Genomic DNA, 21,379 nt, shown 5'->3' with positions numbered 1-21,379 from the left:
AAATAAAAATAAAAATTAAATTAAATTAAAACTATTCACTAAACAGAGATCACATTCATTGGGAGAAACATTATTTTTTTAAGCCATTAAAAACACAGATTTAAACCAGAACACACGATTTAAGCCAGAAATAGGCCTAAAATAAAATATGAAGGCTTTGAATTCTATGTAGCTTAAATATTGTAGTTAAATGTAGTGCGTAAATAATATTCAAACAATTATATGAATCAAAAACAAGTGTCAGGGTTTCAATTATATAAATATTATATCATATCATGTATTACAGAAATGGGTGCGGTGCGGTTCAATCATTGCAGAAACCTGCCGTCTGTCATAACGTTACTGTCGCAAAGCCCGAGTGTCGTGAATACTGGCCGCCCACTGAAGATGGCGGCGGAGCTGCATCCGCGGAGCGGAAAGCTGATCGGCCTGTCCAACTCGAACCGAACCGCCCGGCGTAACCAGCCAGTCCAGGAGTTTAACCATGGACTGGTGCTCAGTAAGGAGCCGCTGAGGGACCGGGATGTCTTCACCGTCCGTATTGACAAGAAGGTAAACAACAACAGGCCCGCCGCTGCTGCTTCTCCAGCGGGGGTGAGAGCAGCAGGAATGCGGGAGCAGCGCTGCTGGGACGGGCCGGTGGTCTGTCTCTGTCCGCAGTGAGGGGCTTCTGCTACCCAGGGCGGTTCACACTGCGTGACAGCGACCTCGGTTTATGCAATCCTTCAGGGGCGGATTACAAACACTGTCAGAGATTTATCAGCGACAGGTGGACTTATGAAACACATTCCTCTGTGTAGATAACTCGTTACTAAGCTAACGATAACCTGCTTGTGCTGCCATGGTACCATCAGTTAGCCATGCTAATGAGCCGTTAGCAGTTAGCAAGTGGTGTGAGCTCAGGCTAGCCGGGGCTAGCTTTTCTGGAAGGTGCTATTCGGGGGCTGACAAGGACTTCTTGTTGTTTTTCGCGCTACAGGAGCTCCACTAAGCTGGTTAACGTCGCTCTGTTTAGATTTGTTGTGAAGGAGTCGGTGACAGTCATAGGTGCCTGTCAGCCTCTGCTGCTCTGTCCCCATGGCTAAGAATACTGCAGTGCTCACACCAGGCTGGGCTATTAGAGGCTATGTGTCATCCTAAAGAGATACTATGCGCAGATATGAGTAAAGCTTTATGTTACTATAATGTTCAGGGTTAAAGGAGCTCTTCTAGAGTCCCCTCCACTTTGCACACACTAGATGCAAACACAGAGCACTCAGACCTGACTATCACTGCTAGTGTGATGCATGAAGAGTCTGACCACTAACAGCTATAACTCATTAATCACTGGTATCTGTAAACATTCACTCTTCCAGTGTCATTGCTGAGACTTTCGGTTTAATTATTATTTTTGTTACTTCTTTTAAGATCTTTTACAAAATAGAAATAAACAAAGTACAGGGAACCAAGTGGACACATTTCTTCCTCTGCTGTCTTTATGTCCATTATTGTTTGATTTATCCAGATCCATTTTTGATACCATCCTTGTTGTTTAGGGATCTTATTAATTAAGATCTTATTTCTTAGTAAAAATGTCAAATTTTCCAACACAACTGTACACTTTACCACGTACATATATCATTTTAGAAGTTTCTTTCTACACCTAATTGTATTTATTAATTTTCAGCTGTCAACCAGTAAAATCTGACCAAGATGTAGGTTGTTCACTCGTAACACTTCTTGTTCTGTTATCAACCAAGATACAGTATCAATCAATGGATGTCCCATAGGATCTCATAACCTAATATTCTGTGCTAAACATATTCCCCTATATATTTTCGGCTCAACTCTGCTGTTCCATGTATATTTCCTCCATTTCCTTGAATTTGCAGCTTTAAAATGTGCTTATCTATGTACTGCGTGCTCTCGGGAGTCAAGCCTACCTCATATCATATCAATGCCGGTGCAGAGTGTTTACATTTTGGCTGTTATCAGCGTAGGAGTGCTTGTCTGTTGTAATGGCCTCTGCCTCTGCAATCTACAACCCTACCGGGTTTGTCACAACATGGCAGCTCTGGAGACTCTGCCAGTGCCAACTGGGCCAAACACACGCACGCTCTAAATGACAGTGTGTCCGGCCAAGGTGCTTTCTATACAGAAGACCTACCATGATGAGACACAGCTGCATGTGAGCCAGAAGGGCTAAACATGCAGTTTAATAGCACCTACTGTATGTAAATGATTACCCGTCCCTTATGGCGCTCTCAGCCTGATAAGAGCTCTCATAAACAGCCTCATGCTCTGTCATGACATGCATTGCCTGTCTGAAAATCAATACTTTTCCATCACAGATTGGCATGTCTGCCCATCCTCATCTGTTGTCGTCCACTAAGCTACAGTGGATGTTGGGAAATGTGTGCAAGAGAACGAGCAAATGAAGTGATTTATTGGACGGACAGTTACCAGAGTGGGTTGTGTCAGTGGTTTGGGGTTTGTAGTTAAAGCTGTGGTTGAGTGTGTGTTAGTTGAAGATGTTGATTTTAGGTTGGAGATGCCTTTTACTGTGTCAGCATGCTGTTAGTGAAAGCCAATTAGAGCTGAAACAGGATTAAATCGATTGGTCAATCAAAAGAAATATTATCGGAAACATTTTTGAAAGCACATTAATCATATTTAGTCATTCTTTAAGCATAAATGTCAAACGTTCTGTCACTCCAGCTTTTCAATTATGAGGATTTGCTGCCTTTCTTTCTTATGTGATTGTAAATTGAATATCTTTGTTTGTCTGGTTGATTGTTGAAATTGCAATATGGCCAAGCGCAATATCCAAGTTAAAGAAGCTGCCATTTTTTAAAGAAAATTAGAACGTGACAAAACAGCATTGTATTGAAGTACTGTAGTGCTGCAGAGATGATGTTCAGTGAAAATGAAAATTACAATGCTTAAATGATCATCCCTACTACTCATGAATCATATCACAATTACAATATGTGCCAAAATAATCACAATATGATCTTTTCACTAGATCCCGCAGCTCTGTCTGTGTGTTTGGGACTTGAATTTGGACAAAACAAGCTGTTTGAGGATGTTGTTTTTTACTATTTTATAGACCAAACTATAAGTTGATTTATAGGGAACCAATTGACATTCAGTTGCAGCACTTAAGCCAATATTAGGCGTATAATGTCATCAATATGTTATTGTTCTGGACAAATCTTTGTCAAAGTCATGTTGTCAGTGTTTTAAATGGTAGTAAAACCTTGCTAAAATGTTGGTTTTTATGATATAGGTCACCTTTCCCCTCTCTGTACAGTCTTAGCAGTGCTCCCCAGTCCTTGCCTTTGCTGCAATTAATTTTTTATTCTTTTCAAAAGCTGTCTAGTGCTCCTCTTTGGCATGTATGGTTGTATCCTGTAGTTATTGCTCTTTTGAACAGAGAGAGAGAGAGAGAGAGAGAGGGAGAGACTGGAAGGCATACACCCACAGGCTGGCTGTTACATAAGTGAATGAGTAAGGGAAGGAGATGTCTGTCTCCTCCACACAGCGACCCGGTCAGGCTGAGTTACTTCTAAATCTGTTAACCCAGATACCCGGGCTTTCGTAGCACACTGCCTTACATATGGTAGCACCTGCCACACAGCTGAGGAGGACACCACGGGAGCAGACGAAGGAGAGGAGGCAAACGGGACAGGATTTTTTAAATGGTATTGATCTTGGAGGATTTTATCTTTTGTTTTCTCTTTGGCACGGAGGTGAGCTGCAGAGAAACATCCCGGGAGCTGGGAGGACTTCAATGTTATGCTCAAGGTCACTTCATCAGGGTGGATTTCTGCCAATTTAAACCAGAGTCCTGTGGAGTACCATGGGAGAGAAAGGGGAAAGAAGAGAGAGCTTGATTTTAAAGTGACGGGGTACTTTTGACTCGATTCTCTTTTCTCGAGGAACAAACTGCACAGCTTTTTCTTGTATGTCGTTCTCCGGGGGGCAGCAGGTGGAGTGCAGCAAGCCAGGAGATCACTCCTCCGCGGGATGATGCAGGTTCGTGCCCCTGTGTGTCTGCAAGCATCTGCTGGGCTGAAGTGTGTCTAAGCAGGGCTCTGAATCTCCACCAGCTGCACCGACTCCGCTCTGTAGCTGACGCTGCACTCTGTCATCCACATCATGGAGGCACAACCCGTGGAAAAATAGAATTCACCCCCGGAGATCAATAAAGTATCACATTATTGTGAGCTTATGTTGAGTTCCGTGTGTCTGGGAAGAAATGGATATCTTGGGCTGCGTGTTACGCGATATGAGTCCAATGTCATGCAAAGACAAAGGCAGTTTTGCAGTGAAACATTTGTGTGTCATGTTTTGAATCTTTTGTGGAGGGCGTGATCATGAAGGTGAGGCTTGGCTGCTTAAATATTGTTTGATGTGTGTGTGTGTGCAGGTTTAATTGTCCTAGCTGGACCACATAGACATCTGTGTTTCCATGAGAGTGCTTGTTTGTTGTTTCTGGAAAGAAGAAAGCATTATAAAGGAGGTGCGAGCATCAAGCAGCTGAGGATTTATAATTTGCTTTTAGTCCAGTAACACAAAGATCTCTTTAGATTTTTTTAGGTATCAGATTAAAAAAGGAGGAAATGTTAAAATGGAGATGGATAAAAGCTTCCAAAACTTTATTGGACCAAAAATGGGGAAGCGTTTCAACCCTTGGAACATGGCCCCAGGTGTATTTTTTGTGGAATTAGTTGACCATGATGTCAGCGAGACGTAGTACTCTCTAATTTTTTTCTCTAATCTGCTCTCCTGCAGCTGGTCTAAATATAGCACGGGATGTGCACTCAACTACCTTTGTGCATCAATATGTTTTTAACATCTCATCTTGGAAGTTGAATCCTGGTGCGATAGTAGTGTATGTAATAGTGTCAATAAATGTGTCCTTACACTGTATTTCAAGTTAATACTGACATGCAAATATTGTCACTATCACGTAACTTCATTTTGTTTCCTTCGTGTCACTGTGTGTTCACACTGTCCCGTTTTATTTTCAAAGGAGCCCTCCCTGAGCTACGTTCTTCACTGACAGTACGACTAAAAATAACAAGACGGATCATACAACAAGGCACACTTTGTTTTCCATAGATCTCTGCCTGCAGTTTTTAGCACAGTGCTTCGCTCTTTCAACATCACCGCTTGGATGCTTCCTCACTTTGTCTCAAAGTAACAGCTGCTGACTGTTAACTGTGTTGTCACTACTTTTTCTCTCTGAATCTGTTATTGTAGCTGCCAGTGTCTCTAAATTTCATATCGTCTTTATAAAGATTCATTTTGACTGTTTTGGAAATGCAGGAAATAATATCAGCTCTGGTGACTTGTGAAGGCCATGATGTGTCATTGTTTGTGTTTCAACAGTTGGTAATGTAAAGATTCATTAAATCTTTCCTGTCTACTCTCAGGTGAATTCGTGGAGCGGTTCCATTGAGATTGGCGTGACGGCACTGGACCCCGCTGGGCTTGACTTCCCCAGCAGCGCCACAGGCCTCAAGGGCGGCTCCTGGATCGTGTCGGGCTGCTCGGTGCTACGTGACGGCCGCTCTGTTCTTGAGGAATACGGCCGCGACCTCGACCAGCTGGCGGAGGGTGACCGGGTGGGGATTCAGCGCAGCTCCCGCGGGGAGCTCCACCTCTGGGTCAACGGGCAGGACTGCGGTGCGGCCGCAAGCGGCTTGCCGCCTAAGCTCTGGGCGGTTGTGGACCTGTACGGCAAGTGCACTCAAGTGACTGTGGTGAGTTGTGAGCCGCCGCCGCCCTCCACGGAAAAAGAGACAATAGAGCAGGAGGAAGAGGAGGAGGAGGAGGAGGAGGAGGAGGAGGAGGAGGAGGAGGAAGAGGTGGTGGTGGTGTGCAGGGATCGGGAGGATGCGGGGATCACGGCACTGATGAATGTGGCAGCAATGAATGGAATGATGAATGGAGATGAAGGTGAGGAATCAATGTAATTAGCCTTGATCACTATCTCAATCTATGCCATGCGGGGTCCTTGAATTTGAGGGGAATCGGGCATTTAAGTCCTTGAATGTAAAGTTTAGCAAGGTGTGGGAACCCTGTTTATGCCAAGCTGTATTCTGGGATTTGTTGTCCTCACCCGTTGTATCTGTCACTCTTCCCCCTATCAGTGCCTGAGCTTAGCTGCAGTCACAGCAGACCAGACAAGTTCCCCAACAACCTGGAGCCTGACACAGGTAAGAAAATCCCCCTCAGATCAGTTGATGGACATCGTGCAACATGACGAGTATTGACATCTTTCTCTCTCTCTTCAGTTCTCACAGAGCACCAGCTCTTTGATGTGTTCAACAACGCAATAGTATCTTTTTATCGCTCTGAGGATGAGGGCGGAGGGGAAGATGGTGGAGGTGGAGGAGGAGCAGGAGGAGGCGGCGGCAGTGGTGGCAGTGGCGGGGGAGGAAATACAGGAACTGACTCTTCTTCCAGAAATGACAGGGGGAGCAGCAGCACTGGAGGAAGTACTGTCAGCAGTGACAGTGGAACAGGGACAACAGGAGGTGGAGGAGGAGGAACTGGTAGTGCTGGAGAAGGTGGAAATATTAACACTCCCGCTGGGAACGGAGGAATCGGACAGGGGGTTGTGACAGGGGGGATGACCACCAACGACGCGCTGCTCTTCCACGAAAAATGCGGCACACTGATCAAACTGAGCAACAACAACAAGACAGCGGAGCGAAGGAGACCGCTGGATGAGTTCAACAATGGTGTGGTGATGACCAACCGGCCGCTCCGACATAACGAGATGTTTGAGGTACAATCACAAAAGTCAGTGCTGGGATGTTTGTTGAATAATGGAACAACAGCTAACTAGCTAGAGACGTAGGGATACCATTTTTTCCTTTCCGATATCGATATTAGGAAGCTAAAAACATTTCAACATCAATAAATCAGCCAATATAACCACAGTTTTTGCAGTGATCCCTCAGATGTGGTTATCAAACACTTTGGACTAGGACTGCTACCAACAACTATTTTTATTATCGAATCATTTGATGATTATTTTCACGATTAATTGTTAAGTGTAGAAAATGACAAAAAAAAATTGAAAAAATGTTAATCACGATTTCTTAGAGCCCAAAGTGATGCCAGATTGCTTCTTTTGTCCAATCAACATGATATCAGTGCACTGAAACAGTAAACATCACTGGGCATTTTATAATTATGATTTATCCTAAGCATCTTTTTCTGCATCATGATACCCCCCCAAAAGTTTTCATATTGGGGCAAAATATAGACCGATTCAATAAATCTGTCTTAGGCCATAGTCGGTCGATAAAAACGATGTATCGGTCGCACTCTAATCAACGATTCACAGTCCAGCATTTTTGCCAGTATCAGAAGCATTTTTGACACTGGTATCGGGATCAGAACAACACAAGAACAAGCTGGGTGGTACTGAAACAAAAGAAATCCCAGTGTATCTCATGAATAATATAGTTGAGATCACTCAGAAGTAGAGCAGCAAATAATGTGCTTCTAAAAAATGTATTCAATTATTATTAATTAATTTTTATTGACTGTACTCGAGGAAATACCCATCTAGAGTTCCAAGAGCCTAAGGGGACATCTTCAACTTAAACATCAACACCAAAGATGTTCAATTTCTAAAGATTTAAACACATAAAAAAAGGTTGAACCAGAAAGTATTCTGCACTTTTGCTTGATAACTTAAATGTTTAACTCACTATAAAAAATGTCAGTCCATTGACTAAAAGTTTAACAGCCATTTACGAACTTCTAGAAGATAACTGCAAAGAATAAATATTTGAGGGGTGTTACTAGTAAGATGTCAATAATAAGGGTCGAGCAGGCAAAGACAAAGAATCCAAAATTAGTGCTCTTCATGCCTGGAGGTCTGGTGGTTTTCATCACTTGAGGCAGAATAGAGAAAGATCTCTTCATTTTAGTTGAGCAATAATTCAAGAAATATTGTTAGTATTGTATCAGTAAAGTTTAAATATATTTCTGTTTTATACTTTCAGATCCGTATTGATAAGCTAGTGGACAAGTGGTCAGGCTCAATAGAGATCGGCGTCACCACACACAATCCAAACAACCTGGACTATCCTGCAACTATGACCAATCTGCGCTCAGGTAACACAAACACACACACTCACCCAAAGATTAGAAACTGTACTGGACAAAACAAGAGTTGTTCAGTGTTAATGACATCATTCTGGATGTTTCTATCAGGTACAATCATGATGAGTGGCTGTGGGATACTGACCAACGGGAAAGGAACCCGTAGGGAATACTGTGAATTCAGCCTTGATGAACTTCAGGTTTGTGATGACACACACACACACACATTTCACTCTGCCACCTTCTGTGCACGTGTCTGTTTTTATGAACTCAATCAACTCTTCTCATCCACGGTTAGGAGGGAGATCACATAGGGTTGATGCGCAAAGCCAGCGGGGCGCTCCATTTCTACATCAATGGAATCGACCAAGGTGAGACACGTCATGAGGGGAAAGGAAGCTCAGTAATATGATGGTAATGGTAATGCCTGTAAAATTTCAATCAGTGTTTCCCAAACACCAAGATGACGTCTTTAAATGTCTTGTTTTGTCCACAACCCAAAGGTATTTAGTTTACTGTCATAGAGGAGTAAAGAAACTAGAAAATATTTACATTTAAGAAGCTGGAATCAGAGACTTTTGACTTTTTTTTCTTTTGTTATCCTTTGATCCCATGATACTTTAAATAATAAGCTATTGGAAAGTAGCAAAAATTAATTATTAACCAGACTGTTAGTACATCTTTAGTCACATTTTAATGTCCTTGCTGAAGCTGCTGTCTACTTCCAAACACAAGAAATACTGTAACTGGGAATATTACCGAAAGTACCTTGGTTTTCACTTCCAACCACATGGTGTCTTTCCCAAGGTGTTGCGGCAGCCCAGACCCCCGGTGTGGTCTATGGAGTGGTTGACCTCTACGGCATGGCCGTAAAAGTCACCATAGTCCACAACCACAACCACAGTGACCGCCTCAGACGCAACAACGCAATCATGAGGGCTCTATCGCCGGATGTCGGCCGGCCCAGGCCATCTCTCTCCCTCACTCCAGACGCAGAGGGGCCTGACCGGCTGCTCTTCCACACCAACTGTGGCCAGAAGGCCGCCATCATCAGTGACGGCAGGACGGCGCTGCGGCCACAGTGAGTCCAACTCCCATGTTGCCCCTGAGTTGATTACTCTTGGCATGTTTGAGTTTGACTTGTTTTACTTGCTTGACAAATCCTTATGGTTCAATTCCAGCCTTAAAAAGCTTAAACATTGTCTGATTAAGTTAAACAATTCTATGTGTGGAAGGTCTTAATTGATCTTAACTGTGCTCAGAAGGTTTGTGAAATACTTAAATGCTTGTTACTGTGAAAAGAAACATTATCAGCTTTAAAGTCATATGGTCTAGTTCTGACGTTTTAGTGTTTTCCATAAGTGTGAAAAAATAGCAAAGTTTGCAATGAAGGATGTGTAGAAATCGTCTTAATGCACATTTAACAATAAAAAGTGATTGAAGTTAAAAACACTGTTTTCACAGTGCGACTGATGACTTTAACCACGGCGTGGTCCTGAGCAGCCGGCCGTTGCGCTCCAATGAGGTGTTTCAGGTTCGCATTGACAAAATGGTGGACAAATGGGCAGGCTCCATCGAAATCGGCGTCACAACGCACAATCCTGCGTATCTGCAGCTGCCCTCCACCATGACCAACCTGCGCTCAGGTAAAATACAAAATACCTGAGATACCTAATGAACTTTGAATGATGTAGAGGTGTTATTAGTGCTAGATATATATATATTTATATTGTATTTTACAGGGACGTGGATGATGACGGGGAATGGCGTAATGCACAACGGAACAACAATCCTGGACGAGTACGGACACAATCTCGACCGGCTCAAGGTGAGTGACATTTTCTTGATTCCTCAGCTCACAGTCAGCCTTTCTGCTTATTCATTGTCCCATAATGTTTCTGACCGTTTCCTTGGCAGTTTTTCTGATAAAAAAAACGTTTATCTTGTCTTGTAGGCAGGTGACACAGTAGGTGTAGTTCGGAAAGAAGACGGTAGCCTCCACTTCTTTGTAAACGGTGTGGCTCAGGGTCCGGCAGCCTGGAACGTCCCTCCTAGTGTCTACGCTGTGGTCGACCTCTATGGACAGGCTGCTCAGGCCACCATCATGGACGACATGGGTAAGAGAGGGAGGAAGACAGGGCTACATTGCTTTTTGTAAGGATACTAAAATAACTTCTAACTATGTATCCTCTTCTGCCTGTCCTTTCATCAGTGGACCTCCCCCCTCTCCCAGAGGACAGCTCAGAGGGCCCCACAGCCATGTCTCCTGGGAGCCCCTGCTCAGTAGGTGGGGCCAGCACGACCAACGACCTGCGTTTCCATCACCTACACGGCACGAACGCTGTCATCACCAACGGAGGGCGCACCGCCCTGCGTCAGAACTGCCGCAGCGAGTTCAACGACGCTATTGTCATTTCCAACAGGTAATGAAACGTCAAAGAACTTTTATATTTTCTATTGTTAAAAAAACTTGTTCCAAACAGTTAGCACATTGTAAGCAACATGTCACACCATATTTATGTTTTGTATACACTAAAGCAGAACAGAAGGTGCAAATCTTAGGTTTTACAATGGCCTTCTGTGATAAACAACCAGAAATCAGTTCTACCATCTGGGCCTTAGTCTGAACTCCAAATACTACTACAGAAGGTAAAAATACTGTTTCAGTTTCCTGTTCATTAAATCTATATTAAAGCACTAAACTGAGTAATTAGAGTACATTCAAGGCATGTTTCTGTTACAGCCAACCACAAGTTTCAGCAGCAGTCATTATTATTAGTAAGTAGATAAAGATCCAAACACATAATGAGTAGTTTGACATGTTTAAAGGTGAATACACTAGCAGAAGAAAAGGGATTGTAGCTTGTGGTGTTGACAATGTTATGAATCAATAATATACCATATATAACATTTAGTGAATCAGTATTCTGAGACTGTGTTGTCATGGAGCTGTTTGTCACCTCTTCGTAGGTGCCTTCGAGATGGAGAGCTGTTTGAAATCATTATTCAGAAGATGGTGGACCGCTGGTCGGGTTCAATAGAAGCAGGTGAGCTTTCCACTTGGACTGTAGCTGCTTGTGTTTTCTGTGCTACGCTATATTTATCTCCATTACAGCATTTTACACATTATATTTAAATGTATTTCCTGTGTGTCCAGGAGTGACGGCCATCAGGCCGGACGAGCTCGAGTTTCCCAACACGATGACAGATATCGACTATGACACCTGGATGCTCAGGTAGAATGGAGCTGTGCCAATATGAAGATGTATCTCAACATATTTGGATATATTTAGTTCTTAAAACATGCATGCAAACATGCATGTAGCTGTACTCTGTTCGTGCTTGTAATTGGTTTATTTTTTCACCTTTCACCTCTAAAATGAGGACACTCAAAACCCCTGTTAGAATCATAAATGTTCCTCTTTTTAAGTAATTTTTTTTATTCAATAGTTGTAAGAGATGTCAAGCTACATCAAAAAAAAATGTAATACATAACCTAAAAACATATAAGTTGGTGAAAGTTAGGATTAGTTGTTTTGTTTAGTGTTTTTCTTTGCATTGTAAGACCTGTATATCAATTTTAGTGCATTTTATTTTAAGTTTTGGGAATGGGGCAACTCTCTTATTAACCTTTGATTTACATTTGGTTTCAAAATTGTTTCGTAATACTCAAAAACCTATTTTTTTTTCCCTTCCTTCTTTTCCCGCAGTGGAACGGCCATCATGCAGGATGGCAACACGATGCGCAACAACTACGGTTGTGACCTGGACTCCCTGACCACGGGCTCACGGATTGGCATGATGCGCTCGGCCATTGGTGACCTCCACTATTACATCAACGGCGTGGACCAAGGCGTCGCCTGCTCCGGTCTACCACCAGGTAAAGATGTCAGAAATGTGGAATCAGGACTCAGAAACACCACTGGCTTCAGTAAGGTGTCTGTTTCAATTGATGACCCCATGCCTCATCCATCTCTCTTTCTCTCTCAGAAGTGTATGCTGTGATCGATCTGTACGGTCAGTGTGTTCAGGTATCCATCACCAGCTCGTCAGGCCCGCTGGACAACAGCCTCTGTACCAGCAACATCACTGAGAAGAGCTTCCCCATCCACTCACCAGGTACACATCAGAGTCCCTACTCAAGTGTTTCTCTATAGTTTTAACCAACATAAGATTTAGTTTAAATGTCTAAAATCCTGTTTAAAAGCAGTTGTATGGAATTTTTAAAGGATGATTAAAAATGCTTCGGTATAAATGTGTTTTTTTGGATTAATTTGCTCAAAAGTAAATAGGGTTAGGGTTAGAGAGCAGAGAAAAGACGAAGAGTATCTCAAAACAATTGTCCCCAAAACCTCATCTCCATCTTTCTTCTTCTTTTGTGTGTCTTTGTGTGTGTTTGTGTGTGTGTAGTAGCAGGCGTTGCTCATCGGCTCCACAGTAAACACGGTAAGAACGTGGTGCTGCTCGGTGAGGGCTGCCAGGCTGTCAGAGTTGGAGGCTATGCGCACGGCATCGTGTTCAGTGCGAAGGAACTCAAAGCAGATGAGTTGTTTGAGGTAAACGTGGGCTTGAGGAAATGCTACCTCTGCAGTTTTTAAATAATATGCACATTAACCTCTTAAATGTTCTTCTTCAATAAAGATGGCATGCTCCAGCCGCTACTTGTTTTCTCTCCTTCCTGATCCCTCTGCCTCTGCCCTCTGCAGGTGAGGATTGATGAAGTGGATGAGCAGTGGTGCGGTTCGCTGCACATCGGTCTGACCACGCTGGCACCCCCCGAGCTGCCGTCCTGCCCGCTGTCTGGTCTCTCCCCCTCCCTCCCGCAGCTCCGCACCAAGGTCACCTGGCTGCTCTGCGGCTCCGAGGTCCGTCGCAACGGCGTACTGCAGCGCCAGAACTACTGCTGCTCACTGGACCGGCTGACGGTAAGCTGCACCTCCCCTCCACCCTCTGTGAGGAAAATCACCTCAGTCTGATTCTGGCAGCTCCTTATGGCTACCTGTTAGATTTACAATCACTTTAAAATGTTAAAGATTGAAGTTTCATCTGGTTATAGGTCACAACAAAGACTTTTACACCCTACAGAATCTTTTCTTCTGTCTCAGAAGACTTTATCACAGGAAAGCTAGTTAATGATCTCAAAGGAAATTTATGATAATCTGTGGGTCGATTTTATGAATTTTATCAGTAGGTATTTGACTCTCAATGAAGAAAAAATAATCTCTGCTACCAGGGGAAAGGATAGTCCCATTATTGTTTTTAATTGATCGATCTTGAATCGGATTGTTTCTCAGGTTGGGAACCGTGTTGGTGTGAAGAGGTGCAGTGACGACACCATGCACATCTTCATCGACGGTGAAGACATGGGACCTGCAGCGAATGCAGTAGCAAAGGTATTTTTTTTTAAAAGATGTATTTATTTGTTTATTCTTATTTGTTTATTTCCACATAAAACAAAGCAGCAGAAATGCACCAAAAACAGAAACGGATGAGAGTGAGATTCAGAAAACCCCTAGAAGCTTATAACAGAAATCTCACCTCAAAACGTATTATAGCAAATACAAAAGTCCTATAATATACAAAAATAAGCACAAGTAAAAATAGGATCAGAAAGCAAGCCTACATGAAACAGCAAAAGCATGAAATAAATGGAAAAAATGGTACGGACACACACTCACACGTACAGTACACAGCTGTTTGGCCCCATGCTGCCATTCATCACCCCTCTCTGTCTCCTCACAGAATGTGTATGCAGTTCTGGACCTGTACGGGCGGATAACAGCGGTGTCCATTGTCAGCTCATCGTTGATGGAGGACATGGAGAGCGTCAAGGCACCCTCGCTCTCCTCAGACAGCTGCAGCGAAGGAGAGGAGGACAGCAGCCCTGTCAGAGAGGTAGGAGGAGGAGCTTAAAGAGAGGAGAGCGCCAACACTTTAAAGAGCCAGAAACTCATTGTGTTATCTCTTGTCGCCTCCAGAGCGCAGAGAGCGAGCCGTGCACACTGGTTCCCACCATCATGGCGTTCTTGGAGAATCATGGCAAAAATATCCAGCTGTCTAATCAGAACTTGACGGCAGCCAGAGTGTCCAGCTACAACCAGGGCCTGCTGGTCACCGCCCATCCACTGGCTCGCCAACAGTTGTTCCAGGTAACTTTACTGTACAGTGACATTTCTTTATGTGCTCCATGTGGCTAATAGTTGTAAAAGAATGATGATATTAGGCAAAGAAAAAAATCTTTTGGTTTTTGAATTCAGGAACTAAATTCACCAGCGTAATAAAAAATAACAAAGGAACAATGCACAGATAATTAAGAATAGAAATATAGATCAGATACAACAATTTTAGGTTGTGACCGTTACAGTCTCTTAACAACCTCTCTTTCACCAGTTTCAGATCGACCGTCTGAACCCATCATGGACGTCGTCGCTGTCGTTAGGGGTGATAGGCCACTCCCCCGACCGGCTCAACTTCCCCTCCACAGCGTGTTGCCTGAAACGCTCTGCCTGGCTGCTGCAGAGAGACTCCGTCTTCCACAACTCCCTAAAGGTAAACACACAAAATCAAAGTCGTTCATGTTTGAGTTGGAACTGATTTCTGTCTCACATGACAAACTGAGCGTGTTCCCATCGGCTGTTTGATTGATCTCTTCTCCTTTTTGTTTCACTCTCTTCCTGCTCCCCTTTCTTCCATTTTCACATCTTTCACCATTGTCTAAACGTCTTTCTCTGTTTTTCTCAGATATGTGAGAACTATGGTCCTAATCTGGACACGTGTCCAGAGGGGACGGTGTTGGGTCTGCTGGTGGACGCCAACAGTTGTCTCCACCTCTACGTCAATGGCATGGACCAGGGCGTGGCGGCGCAGGACATTCCTTCGCCTTGCTACCCCTTCATCGACCTCTACGGCCAATGTGAACAGGTACAGACACATACATTCTCCACCACAGTCAGGGAGGGTACTTTTCCATTCTACTGTACTCGGGTGTCATGAGTCTTTTGCTATAACAAGAACCTGTTTCACAATATTGGAGAGTCAGCTATCACTCCAACTATCCACAAAGAGGTCAAAGGTCAGGGTCTTGGTAAGCTGTTTTAGATCAGCTTCATCGTGTTTGTTTGTTTTTCTTTAGATTTTTAGGGTCACCGTACGTCTGTAGAACCCTCGATAACATCTTCATATTACTTGTTCTATTTGACCTATAGTCCAAAGCTCAGAAATGTTTAATTTAAAAATAAAATAATGCAGAGAAAAGCCATAAATCTCACGTTTGAGACCCTGAAACCAACAAATGTTTGAATTTTTTGCTTGATAAAGGAGTTAAACCATCATCAATTATCAAAAAAGAGTTGACAATCAATTTTCTGCCAATTTATCAGTCAAATATTAATTATTTCAGCTTCGAATCACTACGACCAGTGTCTCATTCATGCTAATAAATGTTGTGTTGTTATGGCAGGTTACTATAGTAACAAACAACGTGCCAGCTGTGGGAGGAGAGAGCGGTGAGACCCGGTGTCAGGGCGACATGGAGAAGGCAGACATGGTTGACGGTAAGAAGCAGATGGTTACTGTTTGTTTATCTACTCAGTTAGATTTATATCGATGTTTAACGTCCTGACTTTTTTTTTTACAGGAATCAAAGAGAGTGTGTGCTGGACGCCCCCTCCAGAGGTCAACCCTAACAAGACCTGTGAGTACCAGGCACTGTGTTCACGCTTCAAGGACCTGCTCACGTTACCAGGTGAGGTTTATTCCCGCCTTCCCGCCGCGATCTCTGACTCGGATCTAAAATCATTTAAAAGTCCTAATGTTTGTCTTCTCCTCCGTCCGTAAGATGGCTATTTTAACGAAGACGCCAAGTACAACCTGTGCTACTGTGAGTCCTGCCACAAGCTCCGGGGTGACGAAGCGTATTACAAGAGAGGAGAACCGCCCCGGGACTATGCCCTGCCCTTTGGGTGGTGTCGCTTCGCTCTCAGGTAAGAGGACGAGCGCTCCGTCTATGACTGTATAGTCCTTTGATTTCACCATGGTCCTCAGGAAGTAATGACCAGAAAATCATAGATGATATAAGGTTAGAAAAATATAGTCAGCTGTGTGTTTATGTCCTCAAAACATAAAGTAAATCATGGTTGTAGAAGTTCTTTTAGTGTTTACTTGCTTATATGTGAAGCTATTTATTTATTCTTACAAACGTAAGGTCCAAAAATATGTGTCTATAAGTGATTGTATCATCTTTTTGCAGGATCAAGTCCCACTGTGAGGTTTCTAATGCACTGAAGAAGTGGCACATCGCGTACCACGGCACCAGTGTAGGAGCCCTGCGACGCACGCTGGATCACAGCCAGCTGCTGCCTGGTAGGAACATCACTTTTCACAAAGACACACACGCTGCGCCACTGAGGTCAGAGAAGGTTCTTCAGTAAGAACGTTTTATTTTCCTCTCAGAAACATTCATAGAGAAAGTCCCTCCACCTCTGGTGTCCACGATGAGACCTGTCAGTGACGAGACAAATCATATTTTGATCATAAACATAGTAAAATATCAGATAGTGTTTTATGAACCAACTCGGTGAACTATATCTTTTTTCTTACACATTATATGTCAGAAACACCAAGATGGCTGATACCTTGGCACATTTCACCTGATTTTCAGACAAAACCAGAGATAGGTAGCTTCTAGAAGTAAGAGCATCAGTCAAATGCCTGAACTGCAAATGTCATTTTGTTGTTGCAGGGACGTCGTCCATCTTCTCAGTGTCCCCGGTGAAGGCAGAGGGCCCTAATGGCTACAGCGAGCCAGAGGAGAACAGCGCCCCGGGCAGGGAGGTTCCCAGAGTGCGGCTCTCCCCCACTATGCGCTACTCCGGCATGGAGATCTTTGCCCCTAAAGTGCAGTAAGTCCCCCTGATTCAGAAAATCATTCACACATTTATTGGAAAGTCTTTAGTGGAGAGTGAACAGGAGATGAGGAGAAAGGGCACCTACTGATAGTTCTTCTCCTCCTGCAGATTTCAGGACCCCCGTTCTCACCGCTGCCACCAAGCTCAAGTGGGATTCCAGGTGTGCGTGCGTCCCGGCTCCTACAAAGTGGGACCCCAGACGCTCGGCCACAGCGAGCCCCTCGACCCTCGCTTCAGCAACTCAGAGATCGAGTGGATCACCAAGGAGCAGGGCGGCACGCTCCTCTACGGACTGCTCATCCGGGTCGAGTGAAGGGAGCGACGGGTGGAGGCATTCGGGTGGAAGTGGGGGGAGGGACCGCGCGGCGCTCCTCGTACTTTTAATAAACTGACAACCAAATCCAACCCCTGCCTTGAGCGAGAGACTCCTCTGGAATCCAGCTACTGTGGATTGTTGACAATTCAGCATTATTGATTAGTTTTGTTTCTTTTTGGTTGTTTGCTCTTGGACTCTTTTAACGGCCGGGGGCTACGGCGGTTTCAAAGAAGAACAGACACTGCCTGCACTTTATGTTTCGGACACTCGTAGGCGATTTTTAAACTAACTTCTCATCGACACGTTAGTTCATTCGCTGCAGTTAGTTGTTTTTTGCCACATTTTTGTTCTCATTCTTCCACAAACACAAACAGCTTTTTATTTTTCGCTTGACTTATTGGCACTTATTTCAACACTCAGTCATCTCTGCTCCGGTCAGCGTTTTATTTCGGGAGGAGCTGTCCCCTGCCAACCTGCACGTTAACGGACTGTCACCTAAAGAGACTGAAATGTGGGTCAAAAAAAAAGAAAAAGAGTGACAATGTTTTCAAAAAAAATATGAAAAAAAGAGACACTTGAATCTGAGAATGAACCCAAGAGTGTCTTGTGATTGTGACTTCTTTAGAGGGGGGGAGGGGGATTTTAAAACTGGAGGAAGAAAAAATGTTTACACATGTACTGTATGTTGCTGTCCTCTTCGTGTCTCCACATTAGCCGTCTTTTGCATTTCTGTTCTGGCCCAGCATCACTTCTGACTGGTCATGTCACATGGAGAAACACATCCAGGCTTCATATCATGAAGGAAACTGGAAGGTGTGACAGAAATATGGACCTGAAAACAAACCAGCTGCACCTTTTGGGAGACTAAGAAATTGTGTATCGAGGTAATGAACGGCAAATTATCCTCCAGCTGTGCAGCTTGTGTGTTATGACCGAGAGGATCCATCATAAGATATTTAAAAATATAGATATTTACTTCTAGACTCGGTAGGTTTTCATACAGGAAAAGGAGGAAAAGGAAAAGTTTGACTTTTTGGGAAATATTCTCTTTCCTGTCAAGAGTTAGATGAAAAGATTAATTCAACTATCGAAGACTATTTTCTCGTATGAGCAAAATCTCTGCAAGAAAGTCTATTGCAAAAGTTGTTTTGTTTTGTTTTTTTAAAGGGACAGTTCACTGCAAAAAAAAAAAAAAAAAAAAGATTTTTCCTCTCACCTGTAATGCTATATATCCATCTGTTTGTTTTGGTGTGAGTGGCTGGGTTTTGGAGATGTTTGCTTCCTCTCAAATATGATGACACTCGGCTTGTTGCTCAAAGTACCAAAAAAATACATCTCATCAATAATGTCTGTTTCCAGAAATCATGACCGGGTTATTCCAGCTAGTCCACCTACGTGAAACTGCAATAAGCTCTTTTGATTGTTTTGAGTCATTTTCTTGTTGTTTTTTGGCACTTTGAGCACCACAAGCCGAGTGCCATCTAGTTCCATTTAAATCTAGAGAAGGCAAAAAAACTCCAAAACTCAGCAACTCACAGCAAAAACGATCCAGATGTATCAGAAGCTCTTCAGGTAAAAGGAAAAATATGTAGTTTTGATTTTGGTGTGAATTGCCCCTTTAAACGTGGTTAAATTGACTGAAGCCAAAGGGTTGAAGTGGTTTCCAGCATCGCTTCCCCGCATTGTTTACTTTAGATCCACTCACACCTCCACTCTGATCTATCCCTCCGTCATGTCTGACTGTTTACCTGGCCAGGACCTGCAGAGCCAACGAGGAGCTTCAAGGTCAGCAGGAGGACGAGTCACCTGTATCCCACGACCTGCGCTGGTGTTTACATGTGAATGTCATTAATTAGGGCTCTTTTTATTTTACTTCGACTAACATCATTGATCTACATTTGTCAAATGTTTATACGAAGGTTTTATTTGATCCAAAACATCCTAAGCCTAATGGTTGATTGTATGTGAACAGCTTTCCAAAGCGTATCTTTTGTTTTTCTCAATCCTGTTGCCAATTTGATAAACCTGCTACAGAACATGAGACCCCGACATTTTTCAAAGGCACAGTTTAATGAGTCAAACTCAAAAATCTATAATTAAAGAAGCTCAGTCACCTTCTTAGAGCAGCTGTGATCTGACTGATGGAGGATCTCCGGGGTTTGGCAAAGGAAAAACTTCAAAAATGTGAAAAATATTATTATTATATGGGTTATTTATGGCCCTGTGCTGCTTTGTACAATTTAATTTGTATTGTTTTCTTTTTTTGTTTTCTGTATGTTGCGTTGTACAGGCTGTTACATAACAAATCATATCTTCCTGATTTATAAAAAATAAAAATAAACTGACAGACAGTATGCACAGAAGGATGATTCATGTGGAGTTTTTTGGCAACAAAAAGATGAAGAAAAGACAAATCTCCTGTCGCTTCTGGTTCCTTTTTTGTTCAAATTTTATTTAGAGTAGGAAAAAAAAAGTCTGGTCACTGACATGTTATTGCAGTGTCGCATTCTTACTCAATCACACCTTTTCCAAAATGCTGTAGACTTAATTACTCATTAAGGCCAATAGTGGGTTTTTTCATAACTTTTTACAGAAATAGCAGCTGCTTCAGGGGCAGCTCTGTCCAGCCATTAAAGAACAGACACACATGAAGAAGTTAAAAAATGCAGAGACTCAGCAAAGAGTTGAACTAAAAAATGGGTAGTTGACTGTCCCAAAAACATGTAATGATGCTATAACTATCTAAGTACCACTGACGGACAGTGATCTGCTGTATGCTTCTGTTGGGTTGCATAGTCGGGTTTGTTTCCTAATCTATCGTCAGCTTTAAAGACTCAATTCTGCACCAGTTTGACTTTTAAATTGGACCCTGAGTTTGATTTTTATTTTAACGTCTGCTTATTTAGAGCTGTCAGTCTGGTCCCGGGCTCTTCCTGGTTCTGTCAAAATAGATTTTGAGAAATACGCGTATTCACTTTCTTTGTCAGTATCAATCTCATGTCTGTGCAATCACGGTTGTGTAGTTACATGGCTAGCTTAGCTTAGCATCTTGACGAAACGACAGGAAACAGATATCCCCATTAGCCCCTCAGCAGTCTTTATGTTACTCGGTGATAATACACTAATAAAAACATAACTGTAGTAATTATTCATCATAATTTTGATTATTATATTCCATTTGTGCTAATAATCCCCCCTACATCTGACACACCCGACCTATAATGTAGAAGAAAAGCCAAAATATAATTTGTGCCTGTTTTCCAGCAGCCGGTTGTAACTCTTCATTATCTCACAGATATCTGTTGTCTGCACAGACTGACACAGTGTATGCCGGAGGCGAAACATTTAAGATCCAATCTTGGTGCAGCTGAAAGAAGAAATCTTTCAGCTGCCCCAGGCTGCGCAGGAGACTTCACATACAGTATGTCCAGCAAAGAATTGAGAAAGCAGAGCCGGGCAGACTGGAAATGTGGGCTTCAAAGGGTGGTTTTGCTCCTGGCAAACATTATATCACTCTAGGCAGACACTAGGCAGCTGTGAGATCCAAAATATACATTTTAAAAATACAACCCACCACTTGAACACCGTTTAACAACTGACTTTCTGAATTTCCAGCACTGCGAGACTGAATCGCAGAGTTGTGTGCACAGCGCTGAGGTCAAGTACGAGGCTGGGAAACAGCTTAAAGTTCAAAAAATACTACCCGTTCCTAAAGCTCACAAATAAGAATATCCTATCACATCTTTACGAGTCATCAAGGAGACTGAAAAAACAATATTTGGAGCCGATATACATTTGGAGTAAAAATTTAAATCTTAGTTTTGAGGTATTAGTTCTTGATTATTTCCATTTCATGCTACTTTATACTTCCACTCCACTAGATTTTGGAGATTTTTTTTATTCCACTATATTCAGACATCAGAGACAAAGTAGTGTATTTTTAAATTAATCTATTTTTGGGAAATTGGACCAAAAAAAAACAAAAACAGGACTCCATAATCAGAAGAATGCTTTATATCACATCTAGGCCAGGCTGATAATCAGT

The 21,379-nt window shown here is 42.9% G+C and overlaps 1 protein-coding gene across 2 annotated transcripts; it reads left to right on the top strand.

The window, feature by feature from the left end:
- The first annotated feature begins 372 nt into the window (after window positions 1–372).
- On the top strand, window positions 373–19,697 carry neurl4 (neuralized E3 ubiquitin protein ligase 4). Of its 2 annotated transcripts, none has more exons than XM_073475050.1 (29): window positions 373–552; window positions 5,421–5,946; window positions 6,141–6,206; window positions 6,285–6,781; window positions 8,013–8,124; window positions 8,224–8,312; window positions 8,411–8,483; window positions 8,920–9,193; window positions 9,577–9,758; window positions 9,855–9,940; window positions 10,067–10,229; window positions 10,325–10,535; window positions 11,083–11,159; window positions 11,270–11,348; window positions 11,823–11,992; window positions 12,103–12,231; window positions 12,523–12,668; window positions 12,819–13,037; window positions 13,407–13,505; window positions 13,855–14,007; window positions 14,091–14,261; window positions 14,503–14,661; window positions 14,854–15,033; window positions 15,572–15,665; window positions 15,749–15,856; window positions 15,950–16,094; window positions 16,361–16,473; window positions 16,853–17,012; window positions 17,127–19,697. In XM_073475050.1, exons 1-29 carry the CDS (start codon window positions 388–390, stop codon window positions 17,329–17,331), a joined length of 4,851 nt encoding a protein of 1,616 aa, XP_073331151.1. In that variant the 5' UTR covers window positions 373–387; the 3' UTR covers window positions 17,332–19,697. The 2 variants fall into 2 exon arrangements, with proteins under 2 accessions (XP_073331151.1, XP_073331150.1); XM_073475049.1 differs by having other exon boundaries at window positions 388–552; window positions 12,526–12,668.
- Window positions 19,698–21,379: the final 1,682 nt, after the last annotated feature.

Source organism: Pagrus major, chromosome 10 (genome assembly GCF_040436345.1).
Source record: "Pagrus major chromosome 10, Pma_NU_1.0".
NCBI lineage: Eukaryota > Metazoa > Chordata > Actinopteri > Spariformes > Sparidae > Pagrus > Pagrus major.
The sequence above is the reverse complement of the archived record's forward strand: the minus strand, read 5'-3'. Positions and strand labels throughout refer to the sequence as shown.

Bases quoted from the DNA above. Each gene is read 5' to 3' on its own strand.
- neurl4 (XM_073475050.1), top strand. From the start codon at position 388: ATGGCGGCGGAGCTGCATCCGCGGAGCGGAAAGCTGATCGGCCTGTCC. The intron at 8,484-8,919 runs GTGAGACACGTC...GTCTTTCCCAAG, and splicing joins CATCAATGGAATCGACCAAG to GTGTTGCGGCAGCCCAGACC. The intron at 16,095-16,360 runs GTAAGAGGACGA...ATCTTTTTGCAG, and splicing joins TGGTGTCGCTTCGCTCTCAG to GATCAAGTCCCACTGTGAGG.